Genomic DNA, 26,033 nt, shown 5'->3' on the forward strand with positions numbered 1-26,033 from the left:
AAGTGGCCCCTTCTCCCAACCTCCCACGCCCCGTGAGAGGACATACCGTCCAGAACCAAACCACTGCTTTCAGTCCTTCCAGAAAACCCCAGCGGGTGAGGCTGCTCAGTGGGAGCTGCACGGAGCACATGTTTAGAATCCAGAGACTTCTGCTTCGCCCCCGGCGTTTCATGTCTTATTGTTTCCTACCCAGGGGGCCAGACAGAATTTCCCTTCCATGCCCCAGCCGGCCACACAGACCCAGCCACTTGAAAGAATTACTCTGAGCCTTTCCGTGGGTCTTGCTCTCAAGACTTCCACTCACTGATAGCGTGGACAGCGGGCTACCGTTCCTGCCACCCGCCACCTCCCCTCTCTGCTGCCTGTCTTCTCTCCTGTGACTCTTTCTGCAGCTCTTGGTCTTAACTCTGCCTCTGCCTCTCTGAGCGACTTCCCCCTTCTGAGTCCCTGAACTCCTCGTCCACGTCTCATAGGGTCCCGTCCGAAAGCGTCAGGGTCACCGTGGCTCAGCAGCAGCCTCCGCTTCTCCCAGGAAGCACTCCCTGGGAAAGAGTCAGCACAACGCTGACATCCACACCGCGTGAAATGGGAAAGGTGTAGTCTCTTCTGCTATAATCACGAGGAAAAGATATCTCTCAACGTTACAGCAACAGGTGTTCTGCTTTCTGCAGACGAATTTCAACCAAGACTTTGTCCCCACCAAGAACATACCATCTAAAACCTTGTATGTAAATCGTGGTCCACAGCCCGCCACTTGGCTGCTGGGGAGAAATGCGAGATCTACCAAATCAGAACCTGCATGTTAACATCACCCCCAGTGGTCCCTGTGCTTGTCAACGTGTGAGAGACAAACACGCCTGTACACTCCATCTCAGGTGTGACCACCGGCCCGTTTATTTCTTTTGTAAATAGCAGGGAGGGGGGTGCTGGGCCCGGCTTCACCGCAGTGGGATTCCCGTAGGGCCAGGGGCTTCTGCCGGGAGCAGGGCACTCACCATTCATCCATCCCTGGAGTTGTCCAGAGGCCGGCAAAGGAGACGGTGAGGGAAGACGGTGCTTTCCTGTGTGAGAGAGAGCAAGGGGCAGTGCGGGAGTGGGTCTGTGGGGCTTTGTCCTGTAGCAGTGGTTCCACCCCTTCCCTGGCTCTCAGCCTCACCCCGGCACGGTTGGCCAAGGAGCATCTAGAGGTGGCGGGTGGCATCCTCAGAGCCCAGCCTCTTTGGAGCAGTGCTGCCACTTTCGACGTTTGGCCTTACTTGGGGGCACCTTCATTTGGTCAGAAGCGGGTCTTTCTGCTCCACTGTGTGGTTTGGTCTCGGGGGAGCCATCGCCTTCTCCAGGAAGCACCTGCTGGCTCCACTGAGCTCTGCAGCTGGCAGGAGAGAGCTCGGGCACAGTACGCCCCCCCCGCCCCCCCCGCATCTCCCTCCTCCCTGCGTGCTGGGCCCTGAGGACACCTGGCGATTGGTCTTGTGTGATAACTGATGTCTTCTTCTCTCCCCTCACAATGCTAACCCACCGGACTAACAGCCAGCATTCAGAATGAGCGTAAGTCCCGGGCGCCTCTCTGCACCTGTGCCTCTGGGGGGTAGGAGGGCAGGAAGGTGGGCGGGTGGAGGCCAGGTGAGGGCACGCCAGGATCCTTGGCCTCTCCCCCCTGCCTGCTGTGGCTCCTGACACCAGCACTCTGTGGAGAGGTTCCCTTCCACACGGGAAGGGGAGAGGCTCAGCCTAGAAAGGCAGGCAGGTGAGAAGGGCCATGCTTCCCGGTCCTCGGGCGGCTGGCACAGGAGCCCCGGAGAAGTGCAGCTCAGGACCGGGCGGGAGGAGATGCTCGCTGGCATGCAGACAAGTCCCTGGGAAATTCTCTGGGGACTGAAGCTTCTTTCAGCTCCGTCCTCGCCACAGGTTGGCCATCTGTTGACCCTCCAGGGCTCAGAACCATCACAGCCACAAAGTTCTGAAAATCTAGCTGCTTTCTGTTCCTATATTCATTCAGCAAACATTGACGTTGTACTAAGCATTGGACAGAAGGGTGGGTCACACAGAAGCCTGGCCTTCAGTTTCTCACGGGGATACGGGGACGTCGTAAAGGGATTCTTCTTAACGGGTGTCTGACCTGAATCCCTTCCCCGCGGTCTCTGGATGGGGCCCTGCCCACCCTGCTTGCTTGCTTTTCTGTGTGGTTTCCGAAGCTCTTACTTCCAGCCGTTCTCTGAGCCAGGGCCTGGCAGGTTCCTGCCGCCTGACCTGACCGCCTGCCGTCTGCCCTGTTGCAGTGTCCCAGCCCCCGACCATCACCAAGCAGTCGGTGAAGGACCACATTGTGGATCCCCGGGACAACATCCTGATCGAGTGCGAAGCGAAGGGGAACCCGGCCCCCAGGTGAGTGCCCCGGCGGGAAACCCGGCTGGGCGAGCCAGAGGGGCCACAGGAGGCCATTCGACTCCGCCCGCGCCCCGGGCCCCGTGACAGCTGGCCTCCGAGAAACTACATCTACCCACTCAGCCCCCACTAGGCAGAAGGTACAGTTTGGAAAATGAAGAAATTTAGCTGATGAGGAAACTTGGGACCAGAAATTACAAGGCTTAAGGTCACCCCAAAGCCAGGACCAGATAAGCTTTCTGGCTTTCACGCTTAGCTCAGAGGCAGTCCCTCTCCCTGGCTCACCGCGTGTGTTCTGAGCTCGTCCCTGCTCGTGTGTGTGCGCACGTCGGGGTCACGTGGGTCAGCAGACTCGCGTTGAAAGCCTGCCGCGTGCCAGGCTCTGTGTCCGAGTTGTTCCTCACACACGGAGTCGTGTAGGGGAAGGACCTACGTCCTTGAGAAGGGAAGTGAGATGGAGGCACAGAGACCCTCAGTACCTTTCCAAGGTCACTCGGCGCCTTTCCAAGGTCACTCGGCGTGAGCGAGGCAGAGCCGGGATTCTAACCCAGGCCCCTGGCACCCGGGCCAGGTGTGTTTCTGTTGGACGGCAAGCACTGGCGACGTGGATGGAGATGGTGTGCTACCCTCCCCCATCCTCCGAGCAGCTCCCACAGGCTGGAGCTTTCAGGAGCCTGGTGCCAGACTCAGACCCAGACATGACAGGCCCCCATGTGTTGGGGGGAGAGAGGGTCAGTAGGAGAAAGGAGGCAGGGTGCAGCCTCAGGTGTGGCAGCTTTCTTTGCCCCCCCCCCCCCGGCCCCCTCCGCCCACGTTTGCATGAGCCCATGTAAGAGCCATGGGCCTGGAACAGCAGAACCTCCTTGCCCGCGGTGGGAGAAGCAGGATTCGCCCCGAAGGGTCAGGCAGGGCTTGAGTGACCTTGTTTCTGAGGTCTGGGCTGCCCCTTGTTCCTTTATGGGGACAACGACTAACGCTGGGCGGCCACGGCTGCTCCTGCTTCTTTAAGGCTATATCCTGGGCAGCTAGACACGCGTCCCCCCAGGAGAAGCAGAGGGACATGCTTCTAACCAGGCTCAGGTTGATGGAGGCTGGTTTTTCTCTCAACACGGCCCCATCTGGGCCATTATGTGCGGCCACTGCCTTACATCCCGCCCACTGAGCAGGGGCACAGGTAGCGTGAGCCGCCTCACTGCCCTTTAGACCAGTGGTTCTCAACCTTCTGGCCCTTTAAATACAGTTCCTCATGTTGTGACCCAACCATAAAATTATTTTCGTGGCTACTTCATAACTGTAATGTTGCTACTGTGATGAATCGTCATGTAAATATCTGATATGCAGGATGGTCTTAGGTGACCCCTGTGAAAGGGTCGTTCGACCGCCAAAGGGGTCGCGACCCACAGGTTGAGAACCGCTGCAGACCCTTTCACAGGGGTCGCCTAAGACCATCGGAAAACACATATATAATTACATATTGTTTTGTGATGAATCACTATGCTTTAATTATGTTCAATTGGTAACAATGAAATTGGGGGTCACCACAACATGAGGAACTGTATTAAAGGGTCGCGGCATTAGGAAGGTTGAGAACCACTGCTTTAGAGCCTGTTATCAAACGAGGTGGCAGGCGGAGCGAGCCAGCACATCCTGGGGGAAATGGAGGCTTGGGTTTGCATTCCTAGCTGGAGGTTGGGAAGCCCTGGGGGGTGGGGAGGGGCAGCTGACTCTGGATTTTAAAAAAGAAAAATCACTGCCCACTCCTCCAAAGAACATGGGCCCCAGGGGCTGCTTGGTATGTGCCTCGTGGAAGCATGACTCCCAGCCTTGGCTGGTGCAAGTGCTGTCGGGGACCTGCTCCCAGGGGGGGGGGAGGCGCGGGGGGCGGGGGGAACGCTGCATTCAGGATGCCCAGGTGGTTCTGCCACTGTGTCCGGCTGGGCCCGTTGGTATAAGGTGTGGTTTTGTGACAGAGTCAGGGACTAGGGTCCTGAGATTGTCGCCTGGAGCCCGGAACCCACCCTGTTACTGTTTGTTGCTCCTGCCTCATCCCCGTCCTCCCCCACCCCCATTGTCCACAGCTTCCACTGGACTCGAAACAGCAGGTTCTTCAATGTCGCCAAAGACCCCCGGGTGTCGATGAGGAGGCGGTCCGGGACCCTGGTGATCGACTTCCGCAGTGGAGGGCGGCCAGAGGAGTATGAGGGGGAGTACCAGTGCTTCGCCCGCAACAAATTCGGCACAGCCCTGTCCAATAGGATCCGCCTGCAGGTGTCCAGTGAGTAGCGGGGGGCCGGTGGAGATGCCCTGCTCCTGGGTGCATGGCGGGGTCGGGGGGGCAGGGGGGGGACATGGACAGTCATTCCAGAAGGGCAACCCCTGCCCTTGGCCTGTTGGTGCTTTGGGGCCCTGCAGGTCCTGCTTGCTTTTCTGCCTCTGAGCAAAGCGCACCACCCCAATTCAAAACGATTCCTTGGAAAGGAAGCTTCTAAACCAGAATCTTGAACAGTGTCACCGGCCATTCCGGGCACAGGAGGAGGGGAAGGAGAGGAGCCTTTGAAGACATGCACCCATTCAGACAAAGCCCTCTCTCCTCTCTCCTCTCTCCTCTCTCCTCTGCCTCGCTTGGACCAGGGGCCTGGCCCTCTCTCCTGTCTCGCTTGTCCTCCTGCTTCCTCTTCCTTCCTCACATGCTGGCCCCTAACCCCGCTCCTGCCCGGCCCCAGCATCACCCGCATTTCATCCTCCTCTGTGTTTCTCCCAGAATCTCCCCTGTGGCCCAAGGAAAATCTAGACCCCGTGGTGGTTCAGGAAGGCGCCCCCTTGACACTGCAGTGCAACCCGCCGCCCGGACTTCCGTCCCCAGTCATCTTCTGGATGAGCAGCTGTAAGTCTCGGGGATCGGTGTTTTACGTCCATTCTAATCTTAGGGAGCAGGGTGGGCGTGTTAAATGGGGGGAGGGGCTTGCCTTGTGAGAAGCAGATGTAAGGTGGCCACGTGGCTAAGAACAGGCTCTGTGGAGAGGCTGATTGGGCTCATTTCCTAAGCCCGGCTGCTATTCGCTGTGTGATCTTGAGCAAGTTGCTTAACATCTCTGGGCCTTGGTTTCCTCTTCTTGAAAATGGGGCTGGTAATAGTACTTATCTAATAGAATTATTCTAAGGATAAATAAGTTAATGCATCCAAAATACTTATAACAGGGCCAGGCACACAGTAAGTACTCGGTAATATTTGTGAGCAAAAGTAAAAAGAATAAAAAAGAGGATTAACTGTGTGTTTTTTAAATCCTTACCCAAGGGTATTTTTTTTCATTGATTTTTTTAATTTTATTTATTTTTTTAGAGACAGTGGAGGGGAGGGAGGAAGGGAAAGAGAAAGAGAGAAACATTGATGTGAGAGAGACACATTGATTGGTTGCCTCACCCTGACTGGGGTCAGGGATCAAGCCTGCAACTGAGGTACGTGCCCTTGACCAGGAATTGAACCCATGACCCTTTGGTCCGACACCCTACCAATGAGTCAACCCGGCCAGGGCAGAAACTGTGCTTTTAATATGCCAATTGAAGGTGGGGTGGTACCCAGCCTCTTTCAACCCTTGGTTGGTCTGGATTGCACTTCCTGTTAGGACAGAAGTGGAGCATGTGAGAATGAAACCTCTGGTGGAGGGGTGAGGGGAGGTAGGATCTTTGGAGCAGGGGGACGGTGCACCATCAGAGCTTGTCCCGGCTCTATTTTGGACTAAGGCTCATTTAATCACTCTGGACCTCAGTTTCTTCCTCTGTTTTCAAACTAAAGGGAGGGGGGCATTATGAGGGTGAATAGAGGACTGCTATCTGTCTTCCTGGCTCCCCTCCTGCCTTCCCTCCACTTCTCTCCCCCCTCCCCCCATCTTCCATTCCTTCTTCCCTGTGTATGCATCCATCTGTCGGTCTAAATAACCCCTCCCACCTTCCTGCCTGCCGTCCCATGCTCCTCATTCCCCAATTCTCACCAAAGAGGCCGCCTTGTCAATGAGGCAGCAGGTGTGGTGTTCTGCAGAGTGGGAGTGGCTTTGTGCCCAATCCTTGTCCATCTCTTCCCCTCGCCACCGAGCACATCTGTGGGGAAGGCTGCCTGGCCACAGACTGGGCGTTGGCCTGTGAGCTAACAGGTCAGAGCCTCCTCTCTCAGCCCCTGCGTCACACTCGTCGCACTGCCTCTGAGCAGATCTCATGGCCTTCTTTCTCTTTCCATCCCCACTGACATCTCCCCACCCACATTTCCCTGGGTTACAGCAATTACCCATACCTGGCCTTCCTGGTCTTTCTGAAAACATAAATGTGACAGTTCATCCATAGGCTCAAAACCTTTCATCGCTCCTCCATCACCTCAGACACAGTTCCCTCCTGATCCGGTCCCTTCTGCCTCTCCAGCTCTCCTCCCGCCCCTCCCCTCCCCCACCCTCCTTCTGCGGGGCTCTCCCCTTTAACACACACTGTCCCTGTCTTAGCTCCTTTCTCTTCTGCCTTATAGATGTTACCCAGCCTTCAAGCCACAGCTCAAGCCCCTAGAATGGACTGGCTGCTCCGTCTCTCGGCTCATCCCCTGCTTATCCGGGCTTCCCGCTCACCACACTGCATTGCAGTCAGTTATTTACCCACTGTCTCTCCTACTAGACTGCAGGCTCTCTGACGGCAGGCACTGGCTTTCTTACTCATCTCTCTTTCCCCAGCACCTAGCACAGGGCCTGCACATAGTAGGCCTACAGGAAATCTTGGATAAATGATTTGTAGGGCTGACCAGCCCATCGTCAGAAAGTTGGCATCATTAACCTGATGCTTTAAGAAATGGTGGCTTAGAGAACACGCGTCGGGGTAGGAAGGCATTTGCTATGAGTAGTCAGCCCTAGCAGGAGATTTTTACAACCCAGATAGCCCGGAGACCTGGCCGTTTGCATTGACATCAGACGCAGTGTTTGAAAAATATATGGACGCTGTAGTCAGCATTCTCAGCCACTGCTGCCATGCCATTAATACTAAAAAGCACACATTTTCATGTTTTCCCATCTCCAACACTGAGCAGCGTCCTAAAACTGATGGTGTGCACTGTTGATTGGTATGCATCTTTCAATTATATTTGGTAGTGCTCTTTGCTTTCTTGGGGACTGGACAGGGGATGGGGTATAAAAAAATAAAACAAGTGAATTTGACTCCTGATCTGGGGGCATCTGAAGGATCTCGTGTCCCCTCCCTCTGGCCTCCAGGCCCGTCTGAGCTCTTGTGGCGTGAATGGGAGACAGCAAAGTATGGTCATAGAGCATGGGCGTGGTGGGCAGGCAGAGCTGAGTCTAAATCCTCCTCTCCCTCACTGCTTGTGCAACAGAACAGTTCAGTCCTCTGCTCTCTTAGCTGTGAAATGGGAATAAGCCCCCCTCAGAGTTGAGAGTGAGGTTAGGTCAAATAATGGGGAGCACCTGGCCCCAGCTGGCCCTCTGCAGGTGCCCACTCGCCAGAAACATCACGATTATTGTTACCGTTACCGTTTCTGCTAACCTCCCCGTACCTCTGCTTCCTTACAGCCATGGAGCCCATCACCCAAGACAAGCGCGTCTCCCAGGGCCATAACGGGGACCTGTATTTCTCTAACGTGATGGTGCAGGACATGCAGACCGACTACAGCTGCAACGCCCGCTTCCACTTCACCCACACCATCCAGCAGAAGAACCCATTCACCCTCAAGGTCCTCACCAGTAAGTGCAGGCCCTGCCGGGGGCTGGGGGCCGAGGCGGCAGCCCAACCAGCCGAGCAGCCCCGGGTGCCTGGGCCTGGGGGAGACGCGTCCCCGAGGCTGACCTAGAAACCCTCCCGGCTCACTGCGCCTGAGCTACTTCAGCTCCTCTCAGACCCCTCCTGATCGGAAGCCTCGAGCTCAGCTTGGTCCTGCCCTGAGTCAGTGCTTCTTAGACTCTGGTGGGAATCAGAATGCCCTCGGGGACTTGTGCTTCATCAGCTCCCGGGGGCTTTGGACACGCCAGAGCTGGAGAAGCATTGCTCTAAGTGCTCACCCACACCCCTCTCGTGCTCTCAGCTCGATTACTTCTTTTATATTTCGTCACCGTTTGCTTATCTTTATTTCTAGAATAAGCCACAGCACAGAGCATCCACACGAGTGGGTGCACCTGGTGCATGAGTTGCATTTGATTCTGGGACGTGTGTATGTCGGGCCATATGGACTCGCTGCGTTTGCAGGTGGCAGGTCAATGTTTGGTCTTGTTTGTTTTCATTTCTATTCCCTGATTCTGTCCGACGGGCACCAGAGCAGATCGGCATTTCCTGACCCAATGGTAGCATTGCTGGCCCGGCACGGAGGAGAGAGGAGCTGATCAGCTCTGGGCACACTCCTTGCCGGACTCGCTGGCCTGGAGCTTTGGCTGCGGGTCCTCAGCCCGCTCGGGACGTTGAACGAGGCTGTGTGGGTTGTCCCCACGGATTTATAACAGGCCTTCCAGGGAGAGGCCTCCTCCCCAAAGACCTGTCTGCCTGACTCAGCTGTGAATGATGCTTCCAACACTGGGGACAGTGGCGATTGTGAGGGGGACCAGGCGAAGCTTTCTCAGGTCGGAGAAAAGGGGCTGAACCCTGGCTTCCTGGAGCCCACACGTGCAGGTGGCTGGCGGTGCCTCCTGGAGGGACATGGGAGGCGGGGGAGAGGCTTGGGTGAGCTCACGCCTCACTCAGGACAAGTGGGGCGACCCCCTAGCGCTCCCCTTTCCTCGCCAGTCCCTGCCCCCGATGGAGAGCCGCAGTGCCAAGCGCCAGCCCGCCCCACCGTTCCCACGTGGCCTCGAGGTGGAGCCACAAGAAGCAGCTTCCCCTGCTTTTTCCCCCCTTTCTTTTTTTCCTTTCTCTTCATTTCCTCCCCTTTCCTTTTTCACTTCCTTCCTCTCTATTCCCCTTCCCTCTTTCTTACTTTCTTCTTCCCCCCCTCTCTCATCTGCTCTCGCTCTTTGACCCGGGTTTACCGCCTCTAATCCTCCCCCTGGTGCCTCTGCAAGTCCCCACACTCTGTTCTGAGCAACGGGATGGCCAGAAACCCAGGGACAAACCCCCCATGTTCCCGGCAGGTCACCCAGCTTCCGGCTGCTGCTGCCCCTCCCTTGTTCTTATTCTAGACAAGCTGGGTTGTCTGAGGTGTCTCCTCGGTGCACGCCAGGGGTGCCTGCCTGCCAGCTGGCCGCGCCGGGAGGACAGCGCGGTCTGCCCAGGATCTCAGCGGCCTCCGGGCCAGGACGCGGCTGGCGCTGTTAGGTGGGGGGAAGTGGGGGAGGTCAGGAGCTGCTCACCGAGCCGATCCCTGACGCCTGCACTGCCATCCCGGGTCCCTCTCTCCCTGCCCGGGACAGGCCTGCAGTCAGCCTGCTGTGTGAGGACTGGGTCAGGTGACCGCCCGTGGTCCTGGCTGAGGCCTCCGCTGTCCCACAGGCAGAGGCGGGGATGGAGGTGGGGGAGAGCCCTCCTCTGTGGCATTAAGCAGTGAGAGGTTTCAGCCACATTTACAAGTTGGTCTTTCCAGAAACTTCCTTTCCTCTGAGAAAAAGGATGTCTGTTTCTGCTCCATTTCTGGGTCTCCTGTGCCACTGAAAATGCCTCCAAATGCCGAGGGGCCCCGGGCGCTGCGAGCAGACCCTGCCGGCTTCCTGGATCGCGGGGACAGCTTTGGGCGGGAGCAAGCCCCGGGCACCTGCACAGCCCACATGTGCTCTCTCCCCTTCCCTGCCTGGCAAGGACGCAGGCTTTTTCTTATGCCTTCAAGACCAGGCTGGGGTGGGAGGCCGAGGTGGGGCAGCTTCGAGACTCTGTCCTCCAGGGCTCTGCCACAGCTCTCCCACCAGGAAGGGGTAAATCTCATCTCAGTGGATTTTGTATTTCCTGCAGTAAAGGAAGGGGTGCCTAACGCAGCACTGCCATCTGGAATCAGTTCTAAACTTTGTTTGGGGTGCAGTCCCACACAGAGCAGGTCCCATTCCCCCCCACCGGCCCTCCCCCCCTCCACCCCCCGACCCCGGGTGCCTCTGGACAACGAGAGGCAGCAATAGCGAGGGGAGAGATCTCCCCGAGGAGTCGCGGGAGCACTGTCTGCCTCCTTCTAACATCGGTGTCTAAGTGACACTCTCCGAGGAGTCAGAGGCCTCCCTGAACTTCTCAGATGTGCTCCCAGGTCCACAAACTCAGGCGCAGTCCGAGCACAGGTCTCTTCTCTGGGTGGGAGCACGGAACAAGGGCCTGTCCCCTGTGTGTCCCCGTCCTCGTCCCCTCCCCCAGGAGTCCGGCCACAGCCAGGCCTACCCTTTGCCACTCCGCCTCTTCTTTCCCTGCAGGTCAAGTCCACCCTTAGCTCCAGGGAAACCCACGCTGGCTTCCAACCACAGGCCAGGCCTTTTACACAAACCCTGCCTTAAGGGCTAAGTCCTGAGCATCTCCCTGCTGGGATGCAGAGCCATGCAGCCCCAGAGAGGGCCAGCCTCCAGTCAGCTGTGACCGGGTTGAGCTGTCCTCCAATAGGCCCACGTCCTGGCAGGCACCTGTCCTCCCTCAGGCCGGGGGGCAGTTACAGCTTCTCAGGGCTGGTTGCCCGGCTGCCAGTCTGCTGCTCCACCCCCAGCCTGTGCTACCGACAGAACCTGAACCCAGTGGCTGGAAGGGATGGTGGCACAGCAGGGAGAAGCTACTGACCGATCTCGGCATGACCGTGTGCCCTACATCAAAATGCTTTCTCACGGAGGGTTCGGTGCCCAAAGGTTTTACCCCCCCAGTGTTGGAACGAGGCCTCTGGTCTCGCTCCTGAAGGAATGTCTTCGATTCTGAGTCTTGGCTTAGTCCGCGGGCCTCTCCCAGTGCATAGTGTAGAACTCAGAGCACTCACATGCCCCTCCCCCTCTTTCGCCCCCTCTTCCTCTTTCCCCCTCCTTCCAAATGCCCTTTCTAATCCTAAAATCTGAGCCCCAGCCTAGCTCTGCCCGCTCCCTGGTCCACTCCCCGCCTCCTCAGAAGGAGGCCTTTCCGCCCACAGACACATCTCGGAGACCAGGGCGGCACCCACTGGTCAGGTTGGGGGTGCGTGTTGCTGGTCAGCACGCATTGTCGGCTGCTGCCAAGCAGGTCCCTGTCTCCCCCTCTGCTGACGAATGTTTCTCTGGACGGTTTTCTCCTCTCCTTCTCTCCCACCCCTGGCAACCTGGCTTCTGCTCAGACAGGACGCGGCCCTCTGCCGGGGCTCACGGACACTCCTTTCTCTTTAGCCCCCAAGAGCTGGCTTGACCCAGAGGCCTGGCACCTGAGGGTTTTGATGGGAAGCAGGTGTTCAAAGACTGCCCCGGGGTATCACTAACCCTGATCTTCTTTGTTTGAAAATATCGTAGGACCAAGCAGTTAAGGGCCAAGCCTAATTTTTTAATTTAAAAAGAAACTTATCTTTTTTTAATTGCCTTCTTTTGCAGGATTTAACCTTTTCTTTCTTCGTTGGGCTGTTTTGTGTTGCTTGTTCTGCACCAAGCGTATTTCCTTTCCAAGCTCGCCGCGTCTTTCCTTTGCAAGAGACCACGGGTGCGCTCGCGGCTGTTTTGTGGCTTCGCGTTTCTGTTTGTTCTCCCCCGTTTATGCCTCTGTGGCCCCCTGTTTGCTCACCCTCTTTTGTTTATTGCAGACCACCCCTATAATGACTCGTCCTTAAGAAACCACCCTGACATGTACAGTGGTGAGTCGCTGTGGTAACCTTGGGAGTAACCTTGCCTGTCCTAACCCCAGTTTGCCTAACTTGACTGATACCATGTCATTAACTCGTGCTGAGTGGCAGGTGTGAGAGCGGGCCAGGCCAGGGGGCCAAGGTGCGACCTGCAGAACGCTGCTTGCAAGGAAGACAGCGGCCAGTTTGGGAGTTGGAGGTGGCCGATGTTTTGGTTTGGTCTCCTCCTCCATGCAGGCCTCCAGTTGGTCAATTCTGCACAAGTTGGTCAAACCAGGGGAGGACTTCAAAAGAGCTTCCTGGAGGGTTCGGTAGAAACTTGGGCATCGGTGGTAGGTGGGTGGAGGATAACTGAGGATGAGGAAGAAGCAGTAAGTCTGGTCCTATAGTGGTTTAAAGAGCACAGAGAGCTTTGCTGTGTGTGTTTTGTTAACTCTTAAGTGTCTGGGTGTGAATTGCCTGCCTTGCAGTCTAGCCATAGCTGTTGGGGATCCCATATCACAGGCCCCTTGCCTCTTTAAAATCCACTTGGGAAATAGGAGAGTCCAGCTCTGAGTTCTCTCTCCAGGTGAATATGGGTGAAATTGTGCTGTCCTTGGGACCCCTCTCTCCTCTGGGAGGGCGCGCAAATCCAGTGCCCACCGGTCCACACATTTGCAAGTCGCAGAACAGTTTCCACGAGGCATAACTAACTCATCACGCAACGGGCTGCTCATGCTAATTAGTGGAGTAATGGGCTCCGTCCACACCTGGGTTCCTCCCACCATGGCTCAAGAATGCCCTCTTTCCCCGAGCAGCCAGAAGAATCGTCATTTTCTGGCTCTGCCAAGACAGCTGGCCCCCATCATCAGCCTGGCCTCCGAAGCTGAGACTGCAGGTCCCCAGGGCGGCGTGGTGGGCTCCACTAGACAGGAAGTGTCTGCATTGTCATGTGCTAATGTAAACAATGAGTGGGGGATGCGAAGAGGGGTGAGAGGCAAAAGCTCTAACTTGGCACCAAGCAGCTGGAGCCACACTGAGATCCTGCCAAGGAGATGTACTGCCTGAGGAAGCGGGGGACTGTGCTGGATTCTGGGTGGTATTTGTTTTCTAAACGATGGGGCAACCGCCGCTGTGTCCAGAGCCCCAGCGCACCGGTGTGCCATGTGCCTTCTAAATTGGGTTTCGGGTAATCTATGATAGAAGTATTCTTAAAGCGGGGGAACATCAGAGCCAAAGGTCCCTTAGAGACCGTCTGGCCCCAGCTCCTCGCTTTATGGAAGATAAACAATTCGGAGCATAAGCATATGGAGTTGTTTTATCAGTGGAGTAGGCCTGGGTGATTCCAGCCGCTTCAACCAGTTTAGTATTTCAAGTGAATGAGTGGGAGTTGTAGGAACCAAGGGCTATGAACACAAGCGAAACTCACAAGTGCTCGCATTGTTACCGGAAAGGGACCGAGCCCAGAGCAGGTCTGCCTGCGGCCTTGCGGAGGGTTCTTGACTTCGTGCAGGAATGATTTCACAACACGAGTCCAGGTGATTCTTTTTTCTTTTCTTACTTTCTTTTTTTTTTTAAGAATCGTTTATTGATTTTTAGAGGGAAAGGGAGAAAGAGAGAAACATGATGTGAGCATGCAACATCGCTGGGCTGGCTCCGGCACGCCCCCTACCGGGGATTGAGCCCAGGAATGTGCCCCTGACGGGGAATCGAACCTACGAGGATGACACACAACCAACTAAACCACACCGGCCAGGGCAGAGCGCAGGTGATTTTGAGCTGGGGACGGTGGGACAGGAAGGGCTAGGATAGAAGCTACAGAAGGAATTCTAGGCCGGGCTGCTTTGTCTCTCTAGAAATTTTATAGGAAAGAGTGATCCCAGGGGAGACGGGGGCCAGCTCACTGGAGAGTCAGAGGAAAGGGGGCCTTGGAGACAGGTCCAGGGGGTTAACCTGGGACGAGCTGCCGCTGCTCCTCGCTCCCCTGGTTGCAAGTCTCGTGGGGACACTTAGACTTTAAGAGGAAGATAATTCGCTCAAAAAGGAGATTCGACTTCTCTGTCTTGAGGGGTTTTATCTGCTTTCCAAAGGCAGGCAGGGATTTTAGGGGAGGTCTCAGGAGGAGGGTCGCAATAGAGTACTGGTCACCTTTCCAGATGTGCCCTTTCAGGGTCGTGGTCTTCACTGGCTGATGGACACCAGGGGAGGGGTCGTTAGTCATTGCAGCTGGGCCTGGCATCACGGCCTGGCCTTGCTGCTTTCCTGGGCCTGGAGCTGAAATACAACTGAGGCCCCGATGCTATCTCTAGGGAGGAAAGGTCAGGGCGTCCAGACAGCGTGACCAGCGATATGCCAGGGGAGGAAAGGGCACCCTGGGGGTGAGGTTCAGCACCAGTTTCGCCTGTCGCCAGGCACCCGGGGCTCCCTGCCCTGGTGACTGTCTCTATCTGATTGTAAGTTGCTCGACCACTTTGTCCAGCTGTCGGTCTCAGCTTCCCTGTTCCACTCGCCGAGGAATTTTCCTGGCTTCTTACTGTCCTGCCTCAACATGAGAGGGCCCCCTTCTCTGGAATTCACTGAAGAATGGCTGACCAAGCATGATGACAGCTAGGAAGGTTGTAAAGTCAAAGTGAGGCGCGTGCTGAACAAAGGACAGCTGTGTTGGATGCTTCTAGAAAGAAAGAGGAAGTGAAGAGAAAGGAACGGAGATAAGGTCCTTCCTGAGTGAGAGACCTGGCAGAGAGACCGTGCGATGAGGAATGTCCAGTGCATCGCTGTGCTTGGCTGTGAAACATCGCAGGTCCCTTTTGCAGCAGTGGGGCCACCCCACTCCCATAATTACATTTCATTCTAGTGGTTTCTGCAGTGGTTTGGTATCCTCTGAATGTATGCCCGATGCCCCCTGACTTGCCACTTAGAACTTACCCAGACCAGGAGACGAGGAAGATGAGAGTGTGCACGCCGAAGGAGACTGCCATGAGTTAAACCCGGGCTCTGGGATGCACCATTGATGGACACAGGGCAAGTCATTGAGTGTGTCAGACCTTTTCATCTGCAAAATGGGTCTACTACCTGCCCCACCGTTTCGTGGTGAAGATGAAATAGGGTGACATGCATATAGTTCCTGGCATGGGGTCAGGCGCATCAGTGAGATTGAAGGGAATGGCTTAGTGTTAACTGTCTGAAGTATAACTGTCCTCCGCTTCTGACATTAGGAAGAACTGCGAGTCCTTGAAGGCACGCCGAGGGGAGAAAGGTAGGCACAGTCATGGGAAGAAGGTACTGTGGAGGGAGAAACTTCAGGGCAGACTGTAAAGACAAAAGCTGTTCGGATCTCCATGGTGCTGAGAGCTGGGGAAGAAAAAGCCCTCACCGCTGCCTGAGAGGTTTGGGTTAGACTTGCAAAGGGACTTCCTGGGAGCGGGAGAGAGCAGATGTTACCAGATAAGGAGTTTTTCTTGTCGTCTGGGGTAGTTGGTCAGCTGTTCCTAGAGCCTGAGAGTGGGTGAGATGCCAGGGATGCAGCCCACGAGTCCTCAAGTCCGAGAACTGAAAGCAGCAAACGGAGGATCCGGCTGCCCCTCAGAACTGTTTTTGGCAAAGGTTCTTGGGTACTTCTGACCCACTGAACCCTCCTCTGCTAACAGACAGCCCTTGACAGGGGGGAGCAGCTCGGGCGTTCCGCAGCCTCGACCTTTCCTCCTGCAGGAGACAATGGAGGCGTTTTTGTTGGCCCCTGAAGTCAGGGTGTTTGAGGCAGTGCCATGGCCTAATGTCCCCAGCTGACCAGGTTCTTGTGGAAGCCCGTATGCCCATTCTGGAGCCACAGTTGTGAGAGCAGGAGAGCAGAGACTGCCCTTGGGCTAAAGGTCAGATGGGCCCACATGGAAGATCTCCCTAAATCGCCTTCTCGGTTCTGAGTTCGATCAGGTATTGGGTCGACCCAGCCCTGAAAATCAGGGAGCCTAAGGGAAGCATCATGAGCTGGACAGGGGATCCCCGCTTCCGTGGTGAAAGAGGGTGTCCTATGTCACCCTTAGAAACGGTCATCTTCCATTAGCATCTCGTAGACCCTCGTGTAGTAAGCACCTTTGTCTCAGAGATTCTTCCTGGGTCTACTTCTCCAGCAGCTGGATTATCTTTTATACATTTTTTTTAAATCCTCGCCCGAGGAACTATTTTTATTATTTTTTAGAGAGAGATAAAAACATCAGGGTCAGAGAGAAACATCGATTGGTTGCCTCCAATATGTGCCCTAACCAGGAATCGAACCCACAACCTTTTGGTGTACGGGACAAAGCTCCAACCGACTGAGCCATCTGGCCAGGGCAGTGCTTCAGAAGTTTTTATGTAAACGCTGACCCCATCTCTACAACCTCCCCTTGGACCGGCCTTCTTGTCCCGGATGATATCACGTGTCGCCCTGACGCCTCTTGCAGCTTTTCGTGGCCTTAAGAATCCAGTTGAGATGCCTTTGGAGCCTCTTAGTTCCCAGCCCAGCTTCTTTCCCCGCTCGGGCCTGAGTGTACTTACTAGTCACCGAGGAGAGATGGCTTCTTACCCGAGACAGTGGGAACAATATCTGAGGAAAACACAGTGGGAGAGTTTCACCACCGAAACTAAGACGAAAACACCTTCCTCCTTCACCTCTTTTGCCCTTGAATTTTGTTTTTCTTTGAACATGAAACATATTCCCAAAGCTGTAGGGATAAGCGAGAAATCCATCTTTCAAGAGAGAGGCAATACAGAGTAGATGTTAGAGCAAAAGCTTTGGGGCTAAATGGTCCAGAATCCAAAACATAACTGCTGGTGACCTTGGCACATCTGCTGACTTCGCTGAGCCTCGGTTTTCTCTGCTGAAAATGGGGGTGATATCCCCAGGTTTGTTGTGAGGACTGAACACGAGGATGTAGATAGAGGTGCTGGCGCAGTGCTTGGTCCATAGTGAAGGCTCACCCAGTGGCGGCCCCAATGATCACCTCTGACTTCTAGGGTGCTCGTCCCTATATTGAGCGTTGGCTTATTTCCCAGTGGCTTCTCCCCTTTGGGGATAATTCTGTGGTTGCTAGCCCACATTTTACACATAAAGTATTGCTATAACCTTTGTTTTTAATCACCCAAGGACATGTTGAGAGAGAGAGAGAGATCAATGTAAGCGAGAAACATTGATCGGTTGCCTTCCGTATGCTCCCCAACTGGGGATCAAATCTGCAACCAGGCATGTGCCCGGACCAGGAATCAAACCGGCAACACTTTGGTGCATGGGACGACGCTCAACTAACTGAGCCCCTCTGGCCGGGCACGGTCACCATTTTATAGTCACAGCTACAGCGTGTCAAGGCACCCACAGTGGGACTCTGTGCTCTCTCCTCCTCCTTCCCACACTGAATGCTTTGCTGGTCATGCGTGCTTGTGGTGCTGTGTGCTGTGGTGTGAATTAAATGTCCACAGGGTCACAGATCGGTCTCTGCAGATGGCGTCCCTGCAGGAGGGAGTATGCCAACTGAGCTGGGACCTCTTCTACATAATCCTAGGGTTCCTGACAGCAGAGCCTCCTGCTTGAAATCTCCCTCTCCTCCTGGTGCCCTTGACCTTGTGTTGTCTGTTTGGGGGATCCCGTGACGATGGGTGGGAGGAAGCTACTGCTTTGGTATCAGCTTCCTTGGTACCACGAGCTGGATGCTGTAAGAGTTATAGATATATGGAGGGTAACCGATTAACCACATAATGGATTAACCCCTTCAGTAGCCACCGTGGTAAATGTGTGTGCTGGTGGGACAGATGAGGACACCTATAGCAGGAGGAATAACATGGCGGGGGATCGCTTGTTGCCTTCTTTTTGTTCTCTTCTACCCTTGAACTCATTCATCCCACTGGTGTTTATTGAGCACTTGCTATATGCCATGTGTTGTTCCAGCCGCCTAACTACCTTTGCATGCGTTTCATCATTTCTTCCCCTGACAAAGGGATAAAACAGGCGCCAACTCTACGGAATGGCTAATGGAAAGAAGCTGAGTGCCCCTGGGACTAGACTCTGCTGATCCAGCCAGGCACCAGCTAGCCCAGCAAGCTCCTTTAGGAAACCCCAGTGTCAGAGAGTGCCCCGGTCACACTGTCCTCTCTCTGCCAGCCTCCATTAACAGGCTCCGCCCAGAAAAATGCCTTTGTTCTGTGTGCGGGCGCTCTGAGGGCTCCCAGCTCCTGGCAGCTCTGCCCTCCTCCCCCTTCCCCCTCTCCTCTGAGTCGGAGACCCAGGAAGCCCCTGGGTAGGCTCACATGTATGTCTATTTGTACCCGTCTGGGCAGAGGCGCCTCTTCAGGCTCCCTGTGCTTTGGGCTCCTGGTTGGAAACGCCTTGCTCCTCTTCCTTCCATCATATCCAACCAACAGAACTACACAGAGCCCTGAGGGAGCCCTGAGCTCAGGAGGGCGGGCTCCACTCTGCCCAGACTCGCCCGACCCCTCCCCCTGGGAAACGGCCACCCTGACAGTGTCCATCTCTGCGGGCCACCTGGCTTCACACCTGTGCACGTCATTAACTTCACAGCCTGTGGCTAGTCCGCCTCCTTGAATTGCAGATCCCCTCCCCCAGCGCCTCACGTGTAACCCACACCCGCCTGCCCGGCCCCCTTCTGCGGTCATTAGTGATGCAGCCGAATGGTCTTGGCCCCAGAAGTGATTTCCTGTCATCTCTGCTCATTAATTCTCCCCATGTCTTTGCTAACCCATGAGTAACGCTCCCCACACCTCTGACTGTTCATCGGGGTCTCGTGTTCATCTCAGCTTCCTGTCTCCAGGGTCCCCAAGAGCAGCTTGTCTGCCCTGTGGCCCCAATGTGTGCCTCCCTTTCTCCCACTGCTGCTGAGATGGCCTCCCAGGGTCCACCCAACTGGCCTCTGAGGTCCCAACACAAGATGCTCAGGGAACAAGCCACTCGCAGCTCAGGCAGCCCCACCCCCTTTCCAGGGACCGGGGAGGGAAGCGGCTCCTCTTGGCAGGTCCTTTCAGAAGCAGAGCTGCTCACACATGTGCCCGTGGGGCCCGGGAGCCCGAGCTTCCTAACACACTCTCTTAATGAAGCCCAGCCCTCGGGTGGTTTCGGCTGGGAGGGTGCGGGCGCTGGTGCCTCTGAGGGAAGGGGACAGCCAGGCGGGATGACGTCTCTTCCTAGCCTGACAGCCTTGGCCTATCTGGGTCAGCCCCCGGCCAGGAGGCTCAGCCATCTTGTTCTGTCCTATTTCAGCCCGAGGAGTTTCAGAAAGAACCCCCAGCTTCATGTACCCCCAGGGCACCGCGAGCAGTCAGATGGTGCTGCGCGGCATGGACCTGCTGCTGGAGTGCATCGCCTCCGGGGTGTACGTACCGCTTCACCCCACTCCTGGCCGCCCCCCTCAGGAGGCTGGGAGGGAGTTTGTGCGTGCTCTGTCCGCCACGTTTCGGGGTACAGAAGGAGAAGCACACAGCCCTTAGTGAGGACTTTGCAAAGCATACCCCTCTCCATCCCATCCTGGCCATCTCTCTTTGGATAGCGCGGAAAGGAGATGGGCGGGCGTGCTGTACAGGTTAGCATCTCTGTGGCCTTAGAAGCTCTGTGCTAAGCCGCCCTCTGTATGAGAACAGCTGTCCGAGGACAGGTATCTCTGGGCCCATGCACCTTTAAGGACCCCTGGGCTCCGTAGGAGAATTGCAGAGCCACGGTTTGTACTAAATCCCTGTTTTCTGCCCGGTCCCTCTCCCAGCCCCACACCAGACATCGCGTGGTACAAGAAAGGCGGGGACCTCCCATCGGACAAGGCCAAGTTTGAGAACTTCAACAAGGCGCTGCGCATCACCAGCGTGTCTGAGGAAGACTCGGGGGAGTACTTCTGCCTGGCCTCCAACAAGATGGGCAGCATCCGGCACACGATCTCGGTGAGAGTAAAGGGTACGTTGTGTGTATTTCTCATTATGATGATTTTGCCAGCCCTACACGCCACGGCCGCCCTTTCCTCTGAGGGTGGCTGGGGCAGGGTGCGCGGGGGAAACTCAACACACTGGTCCGTGGCAATAGTGACCTCTCAGGGATGGTGCCACCCTGGAGGTGAGAGTGTTTGTGAGTGTGTGTGTGTGTGTGTGTGTGTGTGTGAGAGAGAGAGAGAGAGAGAGAGAGAGAGAGAGAGAGAGAGGGAGGGAGGGGAGAGGTGTGTTGAGGGAAGAAGATCTGACTATCACGCAACTCTCCGGGGCTCCCTCAGCAGGTGGATGTCACCGTCTGTTTGATTCACACCCAGAGCCTTCTCCTTTTTCATTTTGCATTCCTGTTCACGGTGTGTCATCTTCTCCCTGTGCTGTCCGTGTTCTGTGCTTGTTTCTTTTTAAAAATGGGGAGTCATCGTGGCCCAAATTATTTTTTTAACGCCACGTCCCTCCCCTAAAAGCGTAGCTGGCCCACCTGAGCTCTCATAAGCAATAGAACCCGTGCCTTTGCGGATTCCAGCCACGGGTGCTGGGGGGCACCAGTCACTTCTCACCGGGCCGGCTGGGTGACTGGGGTGATGAAGTCTGACCCCACGGTGCAAGAATTTTCTTAGCACACTCTCAGTTGAACATGTGACCTTGGTTTCACCACTCCACTCAAACCAGAGGTTCTTACTCTTTTAGGGGGTATCAAGAGCTTTGGTACAAAGCACCCTGTTCTCAGAAAATAGAACGCTGCAACCAACAGAATGACTGGTTGCTTTGATGCGCATTGTGGCCCCAATCGCCACCCCCCCAACCCTATCGGCTCCCCCAGCCCAATCAGAGGTGGGGCTGGCCAGCCGACCTTCCACGCCCCACCCCCCCACTCCACTGTCCTGGCCCGATCGGCCCCAATCAGGGCAGGCCAGCTGGACCCCACCTGAGCATGAATTCAAACACCAGGCCTCTAGTATCCATATATTTGTGAAATTTTCCAAACAGTTGAAAGGGGTGGCCAGCTATGAGCTTCTGCTCTACCCAAAGCTCAGTGCCTAAGAGAGTGAGTGTAAGTAGCAGGCCTTTCCTGAAAGGTCTCATCTTGCTGCAGCAACAACAGAAACCCAGAGGGGCCAACCCAGTGCCCGCCTTCCCACCATCCCTGGCTGGGCCCCTGGGTGCCCATCATGAACACCAGGACCTCTTAAAGCATTTGCCCCCGGAGCCTCCCCTGAGGATTCCGATTCAGTGGGTCTGAGCTGGGCCCTGGCCTCCGTGTTGGTTAAAAGCTCTTCAGGGAACTCTCATGAGCAGCCCCAGTTTGGAACTCGAAATAGGCAGGTGGGCATCTCTGGTGTTGAGCCGGCCAAAGGCAGGCTGGACTGAGCCATCCGTGAGGATGAGCCCGGGCGGGCACGGAGGGCTGGGCTGGCGCTCAGAGGCTCCTGTCTCCTAGAGGAAGCCCGTCTGCGCCATCTAACTCCTGCCCGTGCTGCCCTTGTCTTCCAGCCGCTCCCTACTGGCTGGACGAGCCCAAGAACCTTATCCTGGCTCCAGGCGAGGATGGCAGGCTGGTGTGTCGAGCCAACGGGAACCCGAAGCCCACTGTCCAGTGGATGGTGAATGGGGAACCTTTGCAATGTGAGTGACTAGCCTTCGTCTCCCCTGGCTGCTCTCTCTGCCATCAAAGGCTCCCGATCTTGGCCCTGTGGTGCCCCTGGTTGTTCCAGAAGTGAGGGAGCAGCCACCTCTTCGGACACCTCAAGAGGCAGGAAACCTGCCCCGTGCCTGCGTGAGAGGGCAGGGGGCGGCCTGGGGTTTTCTCTGTGTTGGGGGCATTTCTACTCCCTGGGGGTCTTTATCAATCTCTGCTCTGTGCCCTTAATAACTACAGAGCCCAGTTCACGGTTTGGGGTCTGCGGCTGCATCTCCTGAGAGTTTGGGCTCTGAGTGATGTCTGGAGCTCGGAAGGTAGAGTAGAGCTCAGTAACCCGTTGTGGTTGGCTGCCCAGGTCCGCTTTCTGCTGAGGGCAAATGAGGAGGCAGGGTCACGGGACAATATGGGCGATCGGGTCGGATATGAGGAAGCACCTCCCCAAGAGAACAGAGGCGCCGTGCACTGTTCGGTGTACACAGACTTGGGGGAGAGGTCGCCCTGCCTGGATGGCTGGGTAGGGGAGTCCAAGGCCCCTTCAGCCAGAGGGCTGGGTCAAGATGTCCCATCATTCTCTCCAGGTGCATTTGCTTTTTTAAATGTCCTGTCATTACTTTCTCTAAGGGTCCGAGGGAATGCAAAAGGTGATGTCAACCAGATGGGGCAAAAAAAAAAAGATGGCGAGAACTCAGAGCCTAACTCCAGAGCAGCCCGTGGGGAGGCAGGTGCAGGAGAGGGCGAGAGCACCTTTTTAGGCCCTTACTGTGTTCCAGCCACTGCACTAGGTGCTGCAGCCCTGCTCTCTCTTTAACCTCAAACACTAACGATGAAGAAGCGAGGCTCTGATGATGCCGTGACCTGCCCGAGGTCACGTGACCAGTAAGGAGGAAGCTGTGGGTTGCTATGGGAACACAGCAGGCCTACACCACCTAGCACTGAGCACACATTTATCCCCAGTGACTGTCCCTCCCCTGGACACAGCAGAGACAGGGACGTGCCTACCCTCTGCTGCTGGTTCGCCCTGTCCTGACAGCCTTTGGGGACAAGGCAAACAAAGGCTGTAAATCTCAGAGCCGCCAGGACTCGCAGCTGAGCCGTGGCCCTGGAAAGGGCACCCATCCCTTACGGGAGTGACCGGAGGAAAGGTGGGGCCATGAGCATTGCTGGGCAAGGCGTTAAGTCGCTGGCATTGCCTGCCTTGGGCCTTTTTGCTGAGTGCGGAAGGATGATAAGGATGCTGACCTTGACTTCACTTACCACCTGCTGACTCCCCAGTTCCGGCTCAGACTCGCTATCTGGGGAGTGGCGCCCACGGGCCAGACCCTGGGTCCTCCTCGGTCGACTGCCTCGGTCGGTCTGAGAGATCCCGGATGAGTTCACGGACAGAGTAAACCAAGTCCTCTGGCCCAGTCTGGAAATCTCACAGACGAATGTCACCTTCCAGTGATGAAAGATGAGAAAAGCGGCAGCTCTTAACATTTCTAGAAAACGTTGTATTGTACAGCCGTTACCTTTCTCTTCTCCTAACCCTCCAGACAGGGGAGCGGTGGGAGTACTGCCTCTCCATTTGGCAGGTGAAGGAAATGAGGCCCAGAAAGACTGGATTTGCCCCAGATTCCCAGCCGGATGCACCCGTGGGCGTGGAATGTTCCCTCTGCACATGGGAAACCTTACCTGAGACCGTGGGGTAGCTTTGGCAGGTAGAAGGACTGTGCGGTCTGTAGCAGGTGTAACTTGGTGAATGTCTGCAGAAAGCTCTGCTCTGAGGATGGGCAAGTGGCAGGCCTACCTGGTTCCTTGGTGCTTCGTCCTTTTCAGAGCGGACTTAAGTATATGTACATTGGATTAAAATATTCACAACAGTGATCATCAGTATGGGCCGGGCCCCCTGCCAGCGACTTTACACCTGCCTGCAAGCTCAGGTCATCCTCATAAAAGCCCCACAAGGTGGTAGTTATCTCCCTTCTGCCGACCGGAAACTGATGCTGGCAGGAATCTGGTTAGAACTCAGACCCCTTTCTGTTGCCACAGTGTAGGCCTCAAGCCACACCTGCCCAGCTGCTACGTAGGTTGAGCAGGAATTCATATCCCTGTTGGACAGACTGAGAAATAAACTCCAGAAGGTTCGATGAAGGGCCCCACATCGCCCAGCCTCACTGCTGCCTCCGTGACACCCCGTCGTGCTGGGGAGCCCCGCGCAGAGCCCCAGGTTCCCCTCGCCTGCCCTCCCCCGTTTCTCACAAGAAGCGTCTCTCCTCTCTGTAGCGGCACCGCCCAACCCAAACCGCGAGGTGGCTGGGGACACCATCATCTTCCGGGACACGCAGATCAGCAGCAGGGCCGTGTACCAGTGCAACACCTCCAACGAGCACGGCTACCTGCTGGCCAACGCCTTCGTCAGCGTGCTGGGTGCGTGCCCCGTCCCTCCGCGCCCCTGCAGCACCGCTTCTCCGGGTGATCATGTCACGCGTGGGCTCACGTTCCTCTCCGGAGACTGGCCGGGCTGGCGGGGGAAGCGTGAAGACTGGAGATGAGATGTGTGGGGAGGAGGGAGGGCTTAAAACCCACAGAGCCGGGTGTGCAGAGTGCATTCCCCGCCGGAAGTCAGCCTCGGTCCCTCCTTCCCTGGTGTCACCCAGCGGGCCTGTCTCTGTCTCGTCTCCTTGGGGTGTCCATGCTGACTGTCCTGGGCTCTCAGCGGGTCGCAGAGCGGGAGGGGTCCTGAGATGTTTGCAGCACTCCCGGAGCAGGAGGGGCGGTGGAGGGGCAGGTGCAGAACCTACTGGATAATTTGGGTTGGAAAGAGGGTAGGTCGGGAATGGGGAAGCTACCTCCGTCCTCACCTACCCCTTCGAGGCTTTTTAGAGGAGCCACGTGGTTAGGGGCAGGTGTGGCGCTTGGAAAGCTGCTGTTGGGAGGAAGCACGTAGAGATAAGACCAACGGAAAGGGGTGGAAGAGTGAGACCCCCGCCCAAGATCCCTTGTCTGGGAATTGCAGACGTGCCGCCTCGCATGATGTCCCCACGGAACCAGCTCATCCGGGTGATCCTGTACAACCGCACACGGCTGGACTGTCCCTTCTTCGGGTCCCCCATCCCCACACTCCGATGGTAAGTCCCGGGAGACCAGGCCTCCCAGCAGGGGTCATCTGCCTCACCCTTTGTCATTCCCATCTGCCCATAATAAGTGTTGGGGTCCAGCCCCAGCGGGCCCAGGCGTTCCCCAAGGTGTGGACAGCGGAGAAGGAAAGACACGGAGGCAGTGTTCAGGTGATCATCATAGCCAGGTTCTTCCCTTTATTGTCATCTAACATCTGTATTTAAAATATTTGGTCCCAATCCTATCCATTCTATACAAAAGGCCAGGGGGCTTCCCATCTCCATTCAAAGGTTACTCTGTTGTTCCACTAAGCTACAAGGAAGTAACTGAAGGAGGTTATTCTAAGTAAAGATTATGTAGCTTAAACGTGATTGCTCGCGGTCAAAGTGATCAACCACCCCTCCGGCACTTAGTTAAAGGGTTCACTGATAAAAATCCTCACCTGGGGAAACAACCCTTCCCGGAGAGGGGACCTTGGTTAAAACACACAGCGCTTAAGAAGGGGAGCAAACATACCAAGAACAGCCTGCCATATACACCAGGTCCCTTGAAACATCCCTTCAGGGACTGCCTCAAGCAGCCAGGGTGGATCAGCTTCCAGCAAATAAGTATTCTGCAAGGCCTGGGCACCTTAAAGGGGCAAAGCTGGGAGGAAGTTGGCAGATCAGCTGGGTCAACCCCCTTGTTGTGCGTAGAAGGAAACCGAGTCCCGGGGAGGGACAGACACTGGCCGGGGCTACTCCGTGGTTGGATGAGGGCTCCAGGCTCCGAGTGCGGGTCTGCTCCCGCTGCCCACACCGTCTCTCTCGCGTGGTTGGCCCTGGGGCGCGGGGCCAGTCCTTTCTCAGTGTGTGGTGTGTTCTGCTGCTGTGTTGTGAGGTTTAAGAATGGGCAAGGGAGCAACCTGGATGGTGGCAACTACCACGTCTACGAGAACGGCAGCCTGGAAATCAAGATGATCCGCAAAGAGGACCAAGGCATCTACACCTGTGTCGCCACCAACATCCTGGGCAAAGCCGAGAACCAGGTCCGCCTGGAGGTCAAAGGTAAAGAAGGGGTTAGCAGGTGGAGGGCGGGGGATGGGGGTGGAGCTGGGAAAGGAAGCTGTCTTCTCAGGTTACCCCGTGTGTGTTTCACACTTTGGAAATGCACACGCCTAATGTCTGATCCCTAGAGGGACACTCCCAGGGGGTCTGTGGTTCTCCCAGGGCTTCCAGCTGGCCTGGGTGCCGGGACGACACTGAGTCCTGCCCGCCTGGTCCC

At 56.1% G+C, this 26,033-nt stretch overlaps 1 protein-coding gene across 14 annotated transcripts in view; it reads left to right on the top strand.

Annotated features, from left to right (window-relative positions):
• NFASC (neurofascin) overlaps positions 1-26,033 on the top strand; it is a 182,771-nt gene that overhangs the window by 107,858 nt on the left and 48,880 nt on the right. For 10 of the 14 annotated variants that reach the window (XM_059675029.1, XM_059675033.1, XM_059675038.1 and 7 more), the window contains 11 exons: positions 2,280-2,385; positions 4,464-4,660; positions 5,147-5,269; positions 7,941-8,111; positions 12,065-12,115; positions 19,326-19,437; positions 19,822-20,006; positions 21,527-21,658; positions 23,937-24,080; positions 24,670-24,781; positions 25,650-25,816. In XM_059675029.1, coding sequence (XP_059531012.1) covers positions 2,280-2,385; positions 4,464-4,660; positions 5,147-5,269; positions 7,941-8,111; positions 12,065-12,115; positions 19,326-19,437; positions 19,822-20,006; positions 21,527-21,658; positions 23,937-24,080; positions 24,670-24,781; positions 25,650-25,816 — 1,500 coding nt within the window. The remainder of the gene's footprint in view (positions 1-2,279; positions 2,386-4,463; positions 4,661-5,146; positions 5,270-7,940; positions 8,112-12,064; positions 12,116-19,325; positions 19,438-19,821; positions 20,007-21,526; positions 21,659-23,936; positions 24,081-24,669; positions 24,782-25,649; positions 25,817-26,033) is intronic. The other 4 variants (XM_059675034.1, XM_059675035.1, XM_059675037.1 and 1 more) reach the window with 1 other exon arrangement.

The sequence above is a fragment of the Myotis daubentonii genome, chromosome 18 (assembly GCF_963259705.1).
Source record: "Myotis daubentonii chromosome 18, mMyoDau2.1, whole genome shotgun sequence".
Taxonomy (NCBI): Eukaryota; Metazoa; Chordata; class Mammalia; order Chiroptera; family Vespertilionidae; genus Myotis; species Myotis daubentonii.